This window comes from Nelumbo nucifera, chromosome 2 (assembly GCF_055504915.1).
Source record: "Nelumbo nucifera cultivar China Antique chromosome 2, China Antique-T2T, whole genome shotgun sequence".
NCBI classification, from domain to species: domain Eukaryota; kingdom Viridiplantae; phylum Streptophyta; class Magnoliopsida; order Proteales; family Nelumbonaceae; genus Nelumbo; species Nelumbo nucifera.
This window is the reverse complement of record NC_142650.1, coordinates 36,601,580-36,618,348: the sequence shown is the minus strand read 5'-3', so window position 1 is coordinate 36,618,348 and position 16,769 is coordinate 36,601,580. Positions and strand designations below refer to the sequence as shown.

Genomic DNA, 16,769 nt, shown 5'->3' with positions numbered 1-16,769 from the left:
TCTATTAGTATTTATAGTAGGGTGACAATACAATAAAAAAAGGAAGAACAAAAAGACATTAATGCCTCTGCAGCATATATAGTGATAAATACAGAACAAGAAAAGGCATGTTGGTAATTTGGCTTTAATTTAACTTGAAGTAATCCCTCCTAAACCATAGATTTGAATTTTTTTTTTTGTTTTTTTTTTTGATAAACAGAAGAAAACACTAAAACAGAAAGTCTATACAAGCAGGTGGCAAGCTCCACCACACAGTATTTGAATGAACCTAGTTATTTGATCTCATCCTTTGGATTCAAAATAGCTCACTACCCTTCATTTTTCTATAAAGTAACAATCCTTCCCTCTCTAACCATAATACTTCCCTTTCCTTTCTTTCCCTCTTCAACCTCCAATACAATCCCAATACTAGAGAGAAAAACTGCAAAATTAAAGCAAAATAGAAAACCATGAATACCCACCCAAATCTTCATTCAATCACCTAAAACCTTACCCATTACACCTCCCTACCCAGTTGAACCATCTCCCAATTTCTCCTACTTCATTTGTGAGAAGTAAATGAAGTAGATCTAAGAGATATAAAGGTCTTTAATGTTAAAATTGTGTACAAAGAAAGAAGAGAGTAAAATGAGAGATTCATTCAAACTTGACCAAGCTTCTTTCCCCTACAAAAATCCTTCAAAACTTGGCCCAAAAACATTTCCCTGGATTCAGATACAGTTTAACATTAAAGGTAAAACTCTCCCCTACTTCACTCTTATGAGTTCTAATGTAGTTTTGACAAAGCTTCTTAGTTGTTATTATCCATTCATGATTCTTTGTTTGATTACCTTAATCCAAAGCCCAATATAATCAAGTACCCTACAAAAGTCTACCAAAGTCTTCTTCACTGAATCTTTCAAATTCTAGGAGAACTAGAACCCATCCAACTACCTTCGAGCTGATTAACACCCTTGAATCTTCACTGCTTTTTCCTTTTCCCTTCAAATATTCTTCTATTTCTTCCTTCCAAACCTCCCAACAAACTGCAGAGGGGATGCAACTCTAAACGATGCATTGAACTAGAAAATGTAGAACATTTTCTTCCTCAGCCAAAGTAACACACATCTGTTTGGGAATTGAAAGCCTCTTTTTTTAGCTTATCTTGAGTGAGAATGCTTCCCGTAGATACCAACCAAGAAAAAGCCTCAGTTCTTGGAGGAACCAGTTTCCACCAAACACCTTTTATTTCTTCCGGCTCCACCAGATTCCTAAGCAAACCATTATAGAAAAATTTGACCGTAAACTTTCCATTCTTGCATTTCTTCCACCATTTTGAATCTGACATCATGGGATTAACCACCACCTTATGCAACTATGATAACAGCCCCACACATTCCTCCATCTCCCAAACTAGCAACGGTCTTCTAAAATTTGGAGACCATACCGATGATCCATTCATAACTTCATAGCATTGAGTGACCATCACCCCCTTCTTGTTTAGACTATACCCCACTCTCCAAGACAACGGCTGCACCAAAGAGTGAAACCTCATAATTCCCTTCCACACACTTACCCCCAAGGTTCAAAGTATCGATACACCCCTGTGTATCAGCAGAGTCATATCAGTACTGAGATACACGCGGTTTTATATTTTATTTTAGTTTGTTTTCAAATTTTGGTTTATGGGGTGGTATTTAGGCATATTTTTTATTAAAAAAGAGAGGATCCCAAGACACCTGTAAACATGCGTATCAGAACGATGGAACCCGAAAGATACAATAAGGTACGCTCAATATGGGGCGTATCATATCAAAATTTTGAACCTTGCTTACCCCCTAGGATGATTTTCCCTCCCTCACATCCCACCCAAAATTAACCACTCCATAGTTACAAGTTACAACCCTTCTCCACAAAGCTTCACTCTCCCTCCCAAACCTCCAAACCCATTTCCCCAACAAGGCTTTATTGAAGATCCCTACTCTTCTCACTCTCAAACCCCCCATCTTTTTTAGCTCTACACACCAAATCCCATTTGACCAAATGAAATTTCTTTTTCTCCATCTTTACATTCCACACCTAAAACAATGCCAAAGCCTTTAGAAGGGATAAGTAAAAAATCAGCAGATTTGAAAGAAGACTCTTGATTAGAGTGATTTTTCCACCAAAGACATGGCAGTTAGGTACAAATTTTAAATTGCATTTTTTTGATAGATAATCAGAAACTTGGATTAATTAGAAATTTAACAGTATTACAAGGCTCTCAACCCGAGTCATACCCCCATAAATCTTATGAGTACATATTAACCCATAAAAGTTGTCCCCTAGTCACCCCTTGCTTGGCTAAGGAGTCTGCCAGTGCACTTGCAAACCTGTTAATCCTCTTAAGAGTGGCCTCAATCTCTCCTGCTATTCTGATTTCCCTTTTTACATGTCTGAGAACCCACGGGCCCTCATTATTGTTCACCATCATACCCACTACCAAGAAGGAGTCACCCTCAATAGCTAAATATTTTAGGTTAATCTGCCTTGCTAAACTTAGGAAGGTTCATAACAACCTACATAAGGCTATCAACCAATGTTGGTTGTCTATCTTGGCTCTTGGAAGAGTAGACAATATATGGAGTTATGGACCTAATCTTTAGCATTTTTTGCACACAGTGCCAACTCTCAGATCACAACAACCTACATTACTTTTAATTTTATTTGTTTAAGGCACGCTATGTAGGCACTATTTTTATCATTGTTGGTCCAAGAACATTGCAGATGAATCAAGATCATCCGCATAGGAATAGGACCCACCATTGACTGAGTAGTCGATCAAGACTACAATCAGTCTTGAATCCAAAAGTAAAAAAGTGTTTCAGATGGAGAAAAGAAGAGGAAAAGAAAGAAGCAGAAGTACACAAGGGTTTTAGAAAAGGAGAGAGGGACAGATAGATTAATCTGCCGACCCACTCTTACTATTTATATGTTTACTAATTGTAGAAAAAAGGCAGAATTGCCCTTAATGCTTACATGGCAAATAAACTAATAATAAGACTGAAATAACAGGCTGTAACAACAAAACTGAAATAACTACCAACCAACACTGACATAACTAATAAAGAATACATGCTGTGCTGTCATACGAACACAGTGGGGACCACAGCCGTGGGGTCCACATCAGTGTTCTATACAGACTGCATGCATGCTCAATACTATTGTTAACTTTTGGGCCATCAAAAAGAACATGAACAATCAAAAAAGCATAACTTCCCTTGCCATTTGACAGAAATATAAATATCCTCCATGAAAATCATTGAATGGTGGGTATACTCCCTAGCATCAAGCATTCATGTACAGTTCCTTTGATATGTAAACTACAAACAGAAAAAGAATCAAATGAGGAGAGATGAAAAATACCACAAGTATACTGAGGAGAGAACCAATTAAAGCCATCACAAGACCTGCAATTACAGTTGTATAAAATAAACAGCAGTCAGCCTAAAAAATTGATGAAACAAAATGACCATGAGTGGAGTTAAACATAATGAATAAAACCATTGACAATGGTAGTTTTCATTTATAACCATTGAGAATGATACAGCCTGTGAATAAAAATTCTATGACACTAACTTCTGCCTTGAAACTACTCTTTTTCATAGGTAACATGAACTTGATAACTTCATTGATTTACATAGAAAAAATAAAGAAAATTACATACAACATGCCAAGAATCCCGTCGATAGGAAAAAACTCATTCCTTACAGACCGGACCTTACCAACCTTTTTTTTCTTCTTACAAAACTAGCTTATACAACACATAATCCTGTAATACACCCCAAGTTTTTACCCCATTGTTTGGCTAATCCATCACCAAGAGCAATAGCCAGCCTAGGGACCCATTTGAAAGTTAAATGCAAATTTCTTCTCAGTTTTCTTTTTCATTTTGCAGCCATCCCAAAACCCCCTTAGAATCCTTCCTTCCACTATCAAGTTCTCAAGATTAAAATCTTTGCCATCCTTAAGCCATGCAGTACAGCAGTACAGCCAATAGTTCTGCTCTTATTGATTTCCCTCCCCAATGGACTCAGAAAATAAAGCTAGAATATCGCCTCTACCATCTCATTGTAACACCAATAACTGAGAATCCAGGATTACCTAGACTGCAGCCAATAATTCTTCTCATCAATCCTGAGTGGTGTCCATAGAGCATTACCAATGAATCTGACTGCAGATGAAGCTGCAAACCAATTCCAGCCTCTTACAATGACTTCTATGGAGGAGTAAAAAGCGTTCATTGTTTTGATATGTACAACTTTGATAGTGGTACCTTCACTCTATCATCTCTCCTCTTCCAATTAAAAATCCTTCCATTTCTCTCTTCCCAAATAGACATAAGAAATTGCAACTCTAGTGCTTCTCCACATGGCTTTGCATTTCCTTCTTGGTGGGTTGAAAAAGGAGGGTTTGAAGACACTACAAATATCTGTTGAAGGATTGCACCTGCATCCAAAAAGGAGAAGAGCCCAGACCAACTTTATGCCACAAACGGACAATAGATTAATAGATGGTATATTTCCCACTTGCATTACAGAGGAAGCAGGATATGAAGCCAAACACCATAAATAAATGACATTACACATGCTGATTTTTTTGTTATACACCTTCCAAGAAAAAGCTTTCACTTCTTGTGGTCCCATATTGTTTTTTATTGCTTTTTACTATTGTTATTGCTGTTTTCCATTTGTTCTTTAGGTGGCAGGGTATTATGGTCATTATACGTAGGGGTGTTCACGGTTCGGCTAACCGAACTGTGGGCCTTTTTGTGAACCGAACCGGTAGTACCGCTTTTTGGAAAACCAGTAACCGGAACCGAACCAAAACCAGTCGATTAACCGGTTGACCAGTTCGGTTAACCGACGGTTCGGTTTGTCAATTTTTAGGTTTTTTTTACTGTATAATATAAATTGTAAAAAAATATATATAATAAAAATTATAAATATATAAAAAATATATTTTAAATAATAAAATATATATAATATATTATAAATATATATATATTTATATATATAATGCATATTTATTAATTTATAATATATAAATATATATATATATATAATTTACATAAATATATAGAAAATATATAGAAAAACATGTATACCGGTCGGTTCGGTTAACCATCAGTTTTTTAAATTGATTAACCAAAACCAAACCAGTACCTTCGGTTTTTAAAAAACACCGAACCGATCGGTTCGGTTTCAGTCGGTTCGGTTTTTCGGTTTTTTTTGCTCGCCCCTAATGTACATTGTTTTCCTTTTACTAATATAAATAGTAGTGGATGGAGCAGCAGAACATAAGAAATCTGGACCCCTTTTTCTTCTTTTCTCTATGTTCTCTCTTCTCCATTTCTTCTGCTCTCTTTTTCTTCTTTTCTTTTACTTTTCGTGCTGGAATCTGATCTAAACCTGATTTGATCACCAACTATCTCAGCCGAGTTGGTATCAAAGCATGTCTAGGTTTGAGTAAGGATCTCATGTGGACTTGACCCATCCGACTCCATGAGATCTTTCTAGGGCTGCAGTTTTCAGCAGCTATTGCCTGATTCTTGGAGGTTATTGGAGAGTATACCTGCTCACCGGCTGGGATTTGGGCTCAACTTTATACTGTCCCAGGCTCGGGCTCAGGCTTCAGGTCAGGCCCATTAGAATTTTGGAAAAAGCCAAGCCCGAGCCTGGCCCATGAACAAATCTATTGGAGAGTCCAGTTGCTGTCCAAGGTGTTTTTAATCTTGGAGATTGCCCAATGACCAGGAAGAACCAGAGAATTCAGGTTGATTCAAGGTTTAGGAGTTAAACCTTCAATTGGAAGTGGCACTCAATGTTTTATAGGTAGAAAATTAATCTCTCTTCAGATTGACAGTTTACAGGAGTCCTTTAGAACTAACTGGAGGGAGTGGCTGAAAGAAATTATCTTCCTCTAGGGCTGGTTCTAGGGTCTTTCACTGGAGAGTGATCAATCCTTTCCTTTCCAGTCCTTTTTTTTTTGTGATTCCTACAGTTATCGGAGGGACTGTTACAGGTTGGTTACTGTACAGAATTTTATCAGCCTTTTAAGGTGTATTTCTAGGTCTTTTCCCTCCAGGTGTGTGAACCTTTAGTTTTGTGTTTAGCATAGAGACAACAGGGAATGAAATGAAATCACATGGGGAAGGATCTCTTGGGGCTGGAAATGTGTCAAACAACTCTGCTAAATTTGATGGCACAAATTATTTGGAATGGGCTCAATCGGCCATGATAACCATTGGAGGAAGGGGAAAACTAGGATATGTAACTAGAGACACAGAAACCAGCCGAGGAAGATACATCTCATGCCAAATGTGTTCAAGAAAACTATTTGGTAATGACTTGGTTGTGTAATACCATGCAGCTGCACATCAGCAGGAATTATCTATTTTTTTTATTGGAAACGGTAACTTCATTAAAGTAACTTAAAAAACTTACCAGATTTAAGTACAGCTGTCAACCCCTAAGTAGGTGTTGAGCCCCCAATAATCTTTCTTACAAAACTGCCCAGAACATACTCTCCCTCATAGTCCCTTGTTTAGCCAACGTGTCAGCTAAACCATTAGCTGATCTCCTTGTCCATTTGAAGCATGCACCGATCTCCCTTGTTATGTTGAGGATTTCCCTTATGGGCTGTCTATAAATCCAGGCTCCCAACTTACTAGATTGCAGCCACTCAATCAACAATTTAGAGTCTCCCTCTATCTCAATTTGGTGTAACCCCAACTGTTTTGCATATCTTACATCTTGAAGCAAGGCCATCACCTCCACTCTTAATGAGTCCCCTACTCCTATTGGTCCTGAAAACAAAGCCACAATTCTGCCATTTTCATCTCTTAACGAGTCCCCCACTCCTATTGGTCCCATCAAAGTTCAATATCACTCTTTGTTGTGTTGGTGGGGGCCACAATTCCTGCACAATAGGTTTCATGGAAGTTGCAGGAATCATCTATAGGTTAAGTCTGCTAAGGAAATTTACATGAAGGAGACTTACTCTCAACCTCTTAATGTTGCTAGAGCTTATGAATTGAAGAATGAAGTGAAAAAAATATACAGGGGGAAGAAATTAGTATCTGCTTACCTCTCTACTTTGAAATCATTATGGTATGAAATTGATCATTTGGAGACAAATGAGTGGGAAATTCAGAAGGATGCAACATAATATAGCAAATTGGTTGAAACAAATAGGGTGTTTTAGTTTCTTGTTGGATTAAATTTAGAATATGACATTGTAAGGCACCAATTACTTACTAGAGATAGTGTCACTTTTTTTGTTTTCTTGGGTCAATAACAAATTCACATTAAATTAATGAGAATGTAGAGACAGTTGTTAGTTGCTAGTGTGTGGTCCCAATCCCACTAATATCTTTATATTTATTTCATGGTAGTTATGGTAGTTAAGCCAGATATATTTGTTTTATATTAATTTCTGTTTCAGAAGGAATATTTGTGTAACTCCACTAATGTTATGTTACAAACATATAAATACTAATCTGATGGGGCGACAAGATCATCTATCTGCACCCTTTTCTCCTTTTCTCCTTTTCTTCTTCTCTTCTCTTCTCTCTTTTCTTCTTCTATTCGCGACCTTCTCTCTTCTTTTTCTACTGAACTTATATCAGAAAAACAAACAGGTTCTGATTTCTTTTATCCAAGTTGGTATCAGAGCCAACTTAGGACAGATTAGGGTTCTCATGTGAGCCTAATCCAGTCAGCTGCAATGACAACTTTCTAGGACTGGAAGCTCTGCATCATTGCTTGATTCTTGGAGGTTGCTGGAGTCTTTAGTTGCTGCCCAAGGGATTGTATGACCTTTGGAGAGTGCCCGATGACCGGGAAGGATCAGAGAAAATAGGTAAGTCCAAGTTTAGGGTTTAAACTGGAGATTGAAGGTGGCGATCAATTTCTTTTCGAAAAAGAACTTTTTATTGAAACTGGCCTTGAATAAGAGCAGTTTAAACCATTCGGGAAGCGGCAGTTGACAGATTTCTGTCTTCCCTGTTCTTTTCTCTAGGGTTTTTCAAACCCTATGATCAGATCTTTGCTCCCAGACTTGTTATTTTGAATATGGATGATTTATAGGTGATTATAGTTAACTGTGAATGGTTTCTGGATGATGATTCTTGGCTGTGAATGATTTCTTGGTGGTGATTCTTGACTATAAATGGTTTCTGGAAAATAACTCTTCATTGTGAGTGATTTCTGGGTGGCGGATTCCAATCAGCTAAGGTTTTCTACATAAAAAAGGGGCAGTTCAGGGGTTTATTTCTTGAAACAGTGACCTGTTAATATCTTATATAAAATGGAGAAGGCTGGAAGTGAATTATAAACTCAAGGAGAAGGTTTTTTAGGGGCTGGAAGCATGAATGAGAGTTCTTTTCAGATTACTACTGTTAGGTTTGATGGAACCAATTACTCACTTCACCAAACAAAGGACCTTGGGAAGTTAAAATACCTCTTTGGGATAGAGGTAGCGAGGTCTAAGCATGGTATTAATCTGTGTCAACGGAAGTATGTTCTTGATTTGTTGGATAAGACAGGTTTATTAGGTGTCAAACCAGCTAAAACACCCATGGAACCGAATATCAAGTTGAGTAGTGATGTAGGTGAGGAGTTTGAGGACTCAGGAAGGTACTGAAGACTAGGAAACTTTAATTATCTAACCATCACTCGGCCAGATATATCTTTTGTAGTCAGTGTAGTAAGTTAGTTCATGCAGAATCCTCGAGTTCCACATTGGGATGTAGTTTTAAGGATTGTCTGGTATTTGAAGGGAGCTCCAAGTCGTGGTTTGTTATATAAGGGTGGAGGAAATCTTGAGATAGAGGGATATACAAATGCTGATTGGGCTGGTTCAATATCTGACAGAAAGTCCACTACGGGGTATTGCACCTTTCTTGTAGGCAATTTGGTGACATGGAAGAGTAAGAAGCATACTGTGGTAGCAAGAGGTGTAGAAGCTGAATATAGAGCTATGGCACACACTACATGTGAAGTAGTATGGTTGAAGAACCTTCTACAGGAAATGGGATATACAATTGATTGCCCCATGAAGCTTTATTGTGACAACCAAGTTATAATCCACATCTCATCTAATTCAGTTTTCCATGAGAGAACAAAGCACATAGAAGTTGATTGTCACTTTGTAAGAAAGAAGGTGCTCAGTGGAGTAATAAGTACTGCATACGTAAACACATGAAACCAATGGGCAGACCTGTTCACTAAGGGGATGATTCAAGGAAGAGTGGATTACATTTGTGATAAACTGGAACTATATGATATATACTCACCAGCTTGAAGGGGAATGTTAGAATCGACAATATAGGGGTAGTTTTGTCTTTTCAATATATATTATTAGTGTGGTGTAATGTTTATTATGTTCAAGTTTAAGTTATATGTCCCATACTTGATTAGGGGCATAAGAGTCTTTATGTACTTAATCAGAACTATATAAATACAATCTGGCCGACTAAGAAGGTTGACTTTTCTTCTATAGATCAAACCAGTTTTCTCCTCCTCCTCCTCCTCCTCTTCTTTCTCTCTTCTCTCTTCTCTCTCTTCTTTTGCCTTTAATCTCTGCTAATCTAGGGCTGAAATCAGTACAGATTTGTTCTGTAACACATTCCTACTTCTACAAGTCATCTTTGTACCAAGCCTCTTGAGTCTTGAGGCAAGCCCAAACAAGTCCATATTAGGGCCTTACAATCATAATCCTTATAAAAAAGGTTTTTCAATCATAATCCTTGGTTGGGTCCAAGGGGTAGAGCTCCTAATCCAATTGCTAAGCATTAAAAAAATAATAATCACAAATTTTCAAAAGGCACATGCCTAGGCTTAAGCACAAGGTGCACCAAACACAATAGGTGCACACCCATTGAAAGTGTTGCACCTAGGCGTGCCTAAGGCACACCTTTTAAATCACTGGTCCAAAAGAGACTCTTGTTGATGTTAACCCAATTGGCACTACTCCCAACATTGTGACCACTACTAGTCCTGATAATGAAAGAGTGCTAATAGTGAGACTTGCTTTCATTTGTTTATTACTTGTCCATTTGTTGCTGGTATTTGGGAATGGCTTTTTTCCTTATTTGAATGCAGGTGGACACCTCCGACTGACATCAAAAGTCTCTTTGATCCAACTTCCTGTCCATGGCCGAAGAAGATAGGTAACATCATGTGGAAGTGTGCTAGGGCGGCAATAATCTGGGTAGTGTGGGAAGAAAGAAATGCAAATTTTTAGAGAAAATGAGAGAACAAAAGAGGCCTTGATTGAATCAATACTGATTAGAGTGGCTCAATGGCTGAAATCCTTAGAAAACTTCTCACATATATCCATTGATGATATCATTTGAAACTGGAAAATAGTGGCAGACTCAAATGTCAATAAGCAGCCTGTTATTCCTATCTGGACCCCTCCTGAAAGAGGATTTATAAAGCTTAACTTTGACAGCTGTAGCATGGGAAACCCAGGAAGGTCAAGAATTGGAGGTGTAAGGGTATAGTGTGTGCATTATTCTCAGGCCCAGCAATGAAGGAAAATCATTAAGAGCGGAAGTAATGGCAGTTATGGAAGGGGTGCAAAGGGCTAGAACCATGAATGCTAGAAAGCTAATCATTGAAGGGGATTCCAAGCTGGTAGTGGCTTGGCTACTAGATGAGGAAAGTAGGATGTGGAAATACAATAATGAGAAGAAAAAATTCAGATGGATCACAAAGGACATGGAACTGAGAATACAGTGGGTAAAAAGAACAGCTAATTCAATGATTGATGCGCTAGCCAAGCAAGGGGTTGGGAGACCACAAACATTTTGGGCTCAAATGCAATTGTAATTATAACTAAAGTTAAAGGGGAGAGATAAGAGAGCTTGTCTCTCTCTCACTTTCTCTTGTACACTTTCCTTTAAATTCAATGAAGTAATCAGTTGTTCATCAAAAAAAAGAGTGCTAATTCTTTATCGCAAAAAGAGAGAAAGGGATAAGCCAACTAAACACCACAACCAATTTGGTGCTACTGATGCCAACCAAGGTATTGTTCTTATTAATTCCACTAGTTATAATTCTGATCTACCCATTGCCTTGAGGAAACCTATTCGGTCATGCACCATTCATCCTATTAATAGATTTGTTTCCTACTCTCAATTGTCTTCTGCCTATCACTCTTTTGTTTCCACTTTGTCTTCTGACCCTTCTAAGTACTCAAGGTTGTTTGCAATCCCAAATGGAAAGAAGCCATGGATGAGGAGATGAAAGCCTTATTAAAGGCAAATACATGGGCTCGATCTACCAAATGGGAAGAGTACTATCAGATGCAAGTGGGTCTATACTATCAAACACAAAGTTGATAGATCTATAGGTACAAGGCTAGATTAGTTACAAAAGGGAGGGTGTTGACTATGATGAGACCTTTGCTCCAGTTGCTAAATTGAATACCATTCAAGTGTTACTCTCTGATTGCAATTTGGGAACTATACCAATTGGGTGTCAAGAATGCCTTTCTGAATGGAGACTTGCAAGAAAAAGTTTACATTAGGAGTGCTCAAATTCGGTGATAAACCGAACCAAACGAATAAGCTAATTCGGTTCAATTAATTCGGCTATTGGTTTGGTTTGTTTTATTTAAAAAAAAAAAAAAAATCGATTTTTGGTTTCTGTTCAGTTTGATTGGAATTTTCAACCGAACCGAAAATTGAATTAATGTTGTTATTTAGTTAAGTATATTAAACATATTAATGTTTTATTTCATACTTTATGCTAATTAATTATTATATTTCCCAATGAACAATTAATAATAGTTAATTAAAACCTAGACTAATTATTAATTGTTTATTAGTCATTAATTGTTCATTAATCGTTAATAATTTTTGAAAATGGCCAATTCACCAATTCCCCATTGGCATAGGGCTTTGGGCCTATTTCAGCTTTTAATTAATAATAGCTAATTAATTAAAACCATTGGGCTTTGGGGTCATTTTAACTTTTAATTAATAATAGTTAATAGTTAATTAATTAAAACCATAGGCTTTGAGGCCATTTTAATTTTTCATTAATAACACTTATTAAATGCTTGTCATTTATGTGGAACCAAGGTCTGACTGAACCGAAAATGAACCAAACTGAACCGAATTCGATTAGGGTCAATTCGGTTAGAGAAAATGATAAAACCGAATAGTCAGTTAGGTTCTCGATTTGAACCGAACCGACTGATTGTACACCCCTAGTTTACATGGAGCCTCCTACAGGGCATAACATGGGAAGAAAGGTGTGCAAACTAAAGAGGGCATTGTATGGTCTCAAACAATCCCAAAGGGCATGGTTTAAGAGATTGTGCAAAGCAATGATGGTAGTTGGATACCAATAAAGCAGTGCTAACCACACACTATACAAAAGAAATGGAGAAAAGCTAACATCATTGATTGTGTATGATGATATGGTGGTCACTAGAAATGACCCAAGTGAGATTCAAAAGTTGAAATGCTTCATAGCCAAAGAATTTGAGATCAACCATCTAGGATCACCAAGATATTTTCTAGGAATTGAAGTTACTAGATCCAATGATGGAATTTATATTTGTTAGAGGAAATATGCTTTGGACTTGTTGAAGGAGATAGGGAAGCCAAAGGCAAGACCTACAAATACTCCTATTGAGCAAAATCATTGTCTACAAGAAGGTGATGGAGAGTTATATCTTGACAAAGAGAGTCATCAAAGACATTGTTGGTAAACAACTCTATTTATCTCTCACCAGACCTGACATTGCTATTTAGTCCATGTGGCCAATCAATTCATGCATGCTCCTCAGGTCACAATTAGGAAGGCAGTTGAAAGGATCTTGAGGTACCTCAAGACTTGTACCTAGTAAGGAGTTATTGTTCAAGAAACATGATAAAATTGATGTAGAAGATTATATTGATGCTGACTGGGCAAATTCCCCTAGTCATAGGAGATTCACATCAGGATATTGTACATTTGTAGGAGGAATCTAGTCACTTGGGAAAGCAAGAAACAAATTGTAGTGGCTAAATAGCCTAGATCAAGTGCTGAAGCTAAGTATAGGGCCACGAGTCATAGAGTTGTTCAATTACTTTGGTTCAAAATTCTCTTAGGTGAATTGGGGATACATATGACTGGACCTTTTAAGTTACATTGTTACAAACAAGCTGCAGCAATTAACATTGCAAATAATCCCCTTCAGCATTTTTTATTTAGTGCTTAAGTGCTTATGTTTGCCTTTATTGTATTTGATTTTTTTTTGATAAGTGAGAGTGATTTAGTCCTTCTAATAGTTATCCTTTGGCTGGGATTGCTGATCTCTTCTATGAACTTGGTAATGTTAAATCACTACATATGCACCACAGCCCCTCCCATAATCGACTAATGTCACTCGTCTTCATGTTTGAGATTCTTTCAAAACTCTTTCAAAAAAAAACTTTAAGTTGAGGATAAGCATCTTTTAATCAATTCTTTTATTGAAAACGGTAACTTTCATTAAGAATATTAAATAAACATCTTACACTGCCAACCACTCAGACAAAGAGTGTTGACCCCAAAATAACATCAAGAATTACAGTACAGCCCAAAATAAGTTTTCCCTGAAATTCCCCTGTTTTGCCAAGCTATCTGCAATAGAGTTTGCCGATCTCCTTGCCCATTTGAATGTTACTCCAACTTCCCTTGCCAAGCAGATTATTTCCCTTATTTGCTGTCTAAACTTCCATACACCCAACTTCTTTGTTTGCAGTTTTGAAACTCCCATTGCTTGACAAATCTCAAGCCTTGTAGGAGAGCCAAAAATTTAGCTTTCTAAGAGTCTCCCACTCCTATGGGACCAAAGCATAGTGCCACCATTCTGCCCTCCCCCCACCCCTAAAAACTCCCCTAACTCCCGAGGGTCCTGGATTACCCATGGAGCTTCCATCAAATTCAATTTTACCCTTTGTTGTGCTGCTGAGTCCTGGATTACCCATTAATCTGTTGAGTGGGTCGATTTATGTTTAGTTTGTTTTCTTTTAAATTAAGAAGTTGTTGGGCCTTGGGCCCATTAGTTTTTTATTTTTAAAAGAATTGTAAGTACTTAGTTTGAGTTGCCGCCCTACTAGGGGCATCTTTGTAATATCTCATATTTAAGTTAATTATAAATAGAATGAGGGGCTGGCAGCTAGGGTTATGAATGACTATCCTAGTCGACCTTCTCCTTTTCTTCCCTTTCCTCTGTCCATTGCTGAAACCCCCAACTTTCTCCGCTTCCTTTCACAAGAAACTTGGCCGAATCAGCACATAAGGCTTTCTACTTGGTATCAGAGCAGGTTGAAGGTTCTTGAAGAGATTCACTCCTGCAGCCCTAGATTGGCCGACTGCATGGAGACTTAAGAGGCCAATCGAAGCTCTCAGGTAAGCCTAGTTTTTGGATTTTCTTGATGGATCTGTATGCCCTGTAGCTGGTCTAGGGTTTCTCATCAGAATCAGGAAAAACTAGAGAAAGGGGAAGAGTCTTGATTTTGTTGGACTCTTCAATTTTGACCTAGGTAGTGGCGCCCTAAATTTTTAGGGTTCCCCTGGATTTTTTGTAAGGGGCGATTCAAGTTCCATGTGGTTTGGAGGCTTCTAGAGAGGGCGGTTGCTTTTTCTCTCTCTTCTCCCATCCCACAGAAAAGGAATCTTTCGTGGGAAGAAAGTCCAAGACACCAAAGGAGTGTCGTTGGTTCCAGAAGGTATTCTGTTTGTTCTTGTTGCATTTTTTGGTTGTTTTCTGTACCTCTTTTGAGAAACATGGAGGGACACAGAGTTGAATATAAGCCCGGGAATGAAATAGGACCAGTGAGAAGAGGTGTTGGAGACCCCTTTGGAGCTGGGACCATTACTACAGTTAGGTTAGATGGTACAAACTACTTGGAATGGTCCCAATCTGCAAAGATGGCCATTGGGGCTCGTGGAAAATTGGGGTATATTACTGGTGAAGAGGTGAAACCCGAAACTGGCAAATCTCAGTGGGTGCAGGAAAATTATATGGTAATGACATGGTTGTGTAATTCTATGTTGCCACATATAAGTAAAATTTTTTTATGGGCAAACACTGCTAAGGAGATATGGGATGGGGTTGTAGAAACCTATTCACAAAGGGAGAATGTTGCTAGGGCTTATCAACTGAGAAATCAAATTATTGCCACAAGGCAGGGAGATAGATCTGTTGCAGCCTATTTTTCAGTCCGTAAGACCCTGTGGCAGAAGATCGACCATCTAGAGACCTTTACTTGGGAAACCACCAAGGATGCAGCTACCTATCAAAGACATTTAGAGAAGTATAGGGTGTTCGAATTCCTTGCTGGCCTTAACCCTGAATATGACATTGCACGACAGCATCTTCTTTCTAGGGACAGTGTCACTCTCTCCCAAGCATATGCCTTTGTGTCAGGAGAGGAGTGCAGGAGGGATGTAATGATGAAAAATCTCAGTTTTGATCAGTCTGCTATGGTAAGTGCTGTGAAATCTAAACAGAATGGCAATGAAAACAAAAAAGAAGACAAAAGGGACTTGGTCTGTGACTACTGTAAGAAGCCTAAGCATACAAGAGATACTTGTTGGAAGCTTCACCCACATCTTGTGCCGACCAAATTGAAGAATAAGAAAGGAAATGCGCACATGGCAATTACTGGTGATACTCCAGCCCCCCCTACTACAGCTACTTTGGAGTCCGTTGCAGCTGCTGCAGTAAGGGCCGAGCTTGAGAGGTTTGGGTTACTTCTGAATCAGAGGGATACAGCTAGTTCCAGTTCAACCGTAAGCGGACAACAAGGTACAGGTAACACAGGTGGAGCTCACTCTACCTCCTTTGCCCACACAGGTAGTTCACATGTCACTACAAACTATGTTTCTGCTTCAGGTAAGGAGAGATCTCCTTGGATTATAGACTCTGGAGCCTCAGAGCATATGACCCATTGCTCCACTATTTTCTCCTCTTATCAGCTCTGTTCTGGCAGAGATAGGGTCTCCACAGCTGATGGATCCCATGTTCCTATTGTTGGGAAGGGATCTGTCAAGATTAATGATTCTATTTGTTTACCTTGTGTCCTCCATGTTCCTAGATTGAGCACTAATTTGTTATATGTTAGTAGTTTGACTAAGAATCTGAACAGCTCAGTAATTTTTTCTCCTGGACGCTGTATTTTGCAGGATCTGGATTCAAAGAGGATGATTGGGAGTGGTCGTGAAGTGAATGGAATCTACCTCTTGGATGCTCCTCCTCTTCACCAAAGCCATCATGTTTGCAGAGACAGTGAGTCAAAATATGTTGGTTAGATTATGCTTTGGCACAACCGTCTGGGTCATTTATCCTTTTCTTCTTTGAGTTGTATGTTTCCAAAACTGTATGAGTCTGAGTCTGTCAAGTTTGAAGTGTGAGGGTTGTGAACTTGGAAAGCATTGTAGACACTCTTTTAAACCTAGTAATAAAAGATGTTCTTCTCCCTTTGATGTTATTCATTCGAATGTGTGGGGCCCTTATCATGTTCCCTCTATGGGCGGTTATTGCTATTTTCTCCTGTTTGTGGATGATTTCTCTCGATATTCCTGGATTTACTTGATGAAATCATGCGATGGAGTACCATCCTTGGTGAGGCATTCCACCAGATGGTACTAACACAGTTTGGGACGAGAATAAAGATGTTCAGATCTGACAATGCTAGGGAATATTTTGAGAGACATCTTGCCGCGTATCTGTTGGAGTATGGTGTTGTCCATCAAAGCAGT

At 38.4% G+C, this 16,769-nt stretch overlaps 1 protein-coding gene across 2 annotated transcripts in view; it reads right to left on the bottom strand.

Annotated features, from left to right (window-relative positions):
* The window catches only part of LOC104612368 (Transmembrane amino acid transporter family protein), a 42,562-nt gene that overhangs the window by 7,500 nt on the left and 18,293 nt on the right, over positions 1–16,769 (bottom strand). The window contains exons 10-11 of one of the 2 annotated variants that reach the window (XM_088898196.1): positions 4,295–4,467; positions 3,480–4,204 (exon numbers count right to left, since the gene is read on the bottom strand). In XM_088898196.1, the coding sequence (XP_088754322.1) occupies positions 4,079–4,204; positions 4,295–4,467 (299 nt within the window). In that variant the 3' untranslated portion in view covers positions 3,480–4,078. Of the gene's footprint in view, positions 1–3,384; positions 3,429–3,479; positions 4,205–4,294; positions 4,468–16,769 lie in introns of those variants that run through there. The other variant, XM_088898197.1, reaches the window with a different exon arrangement.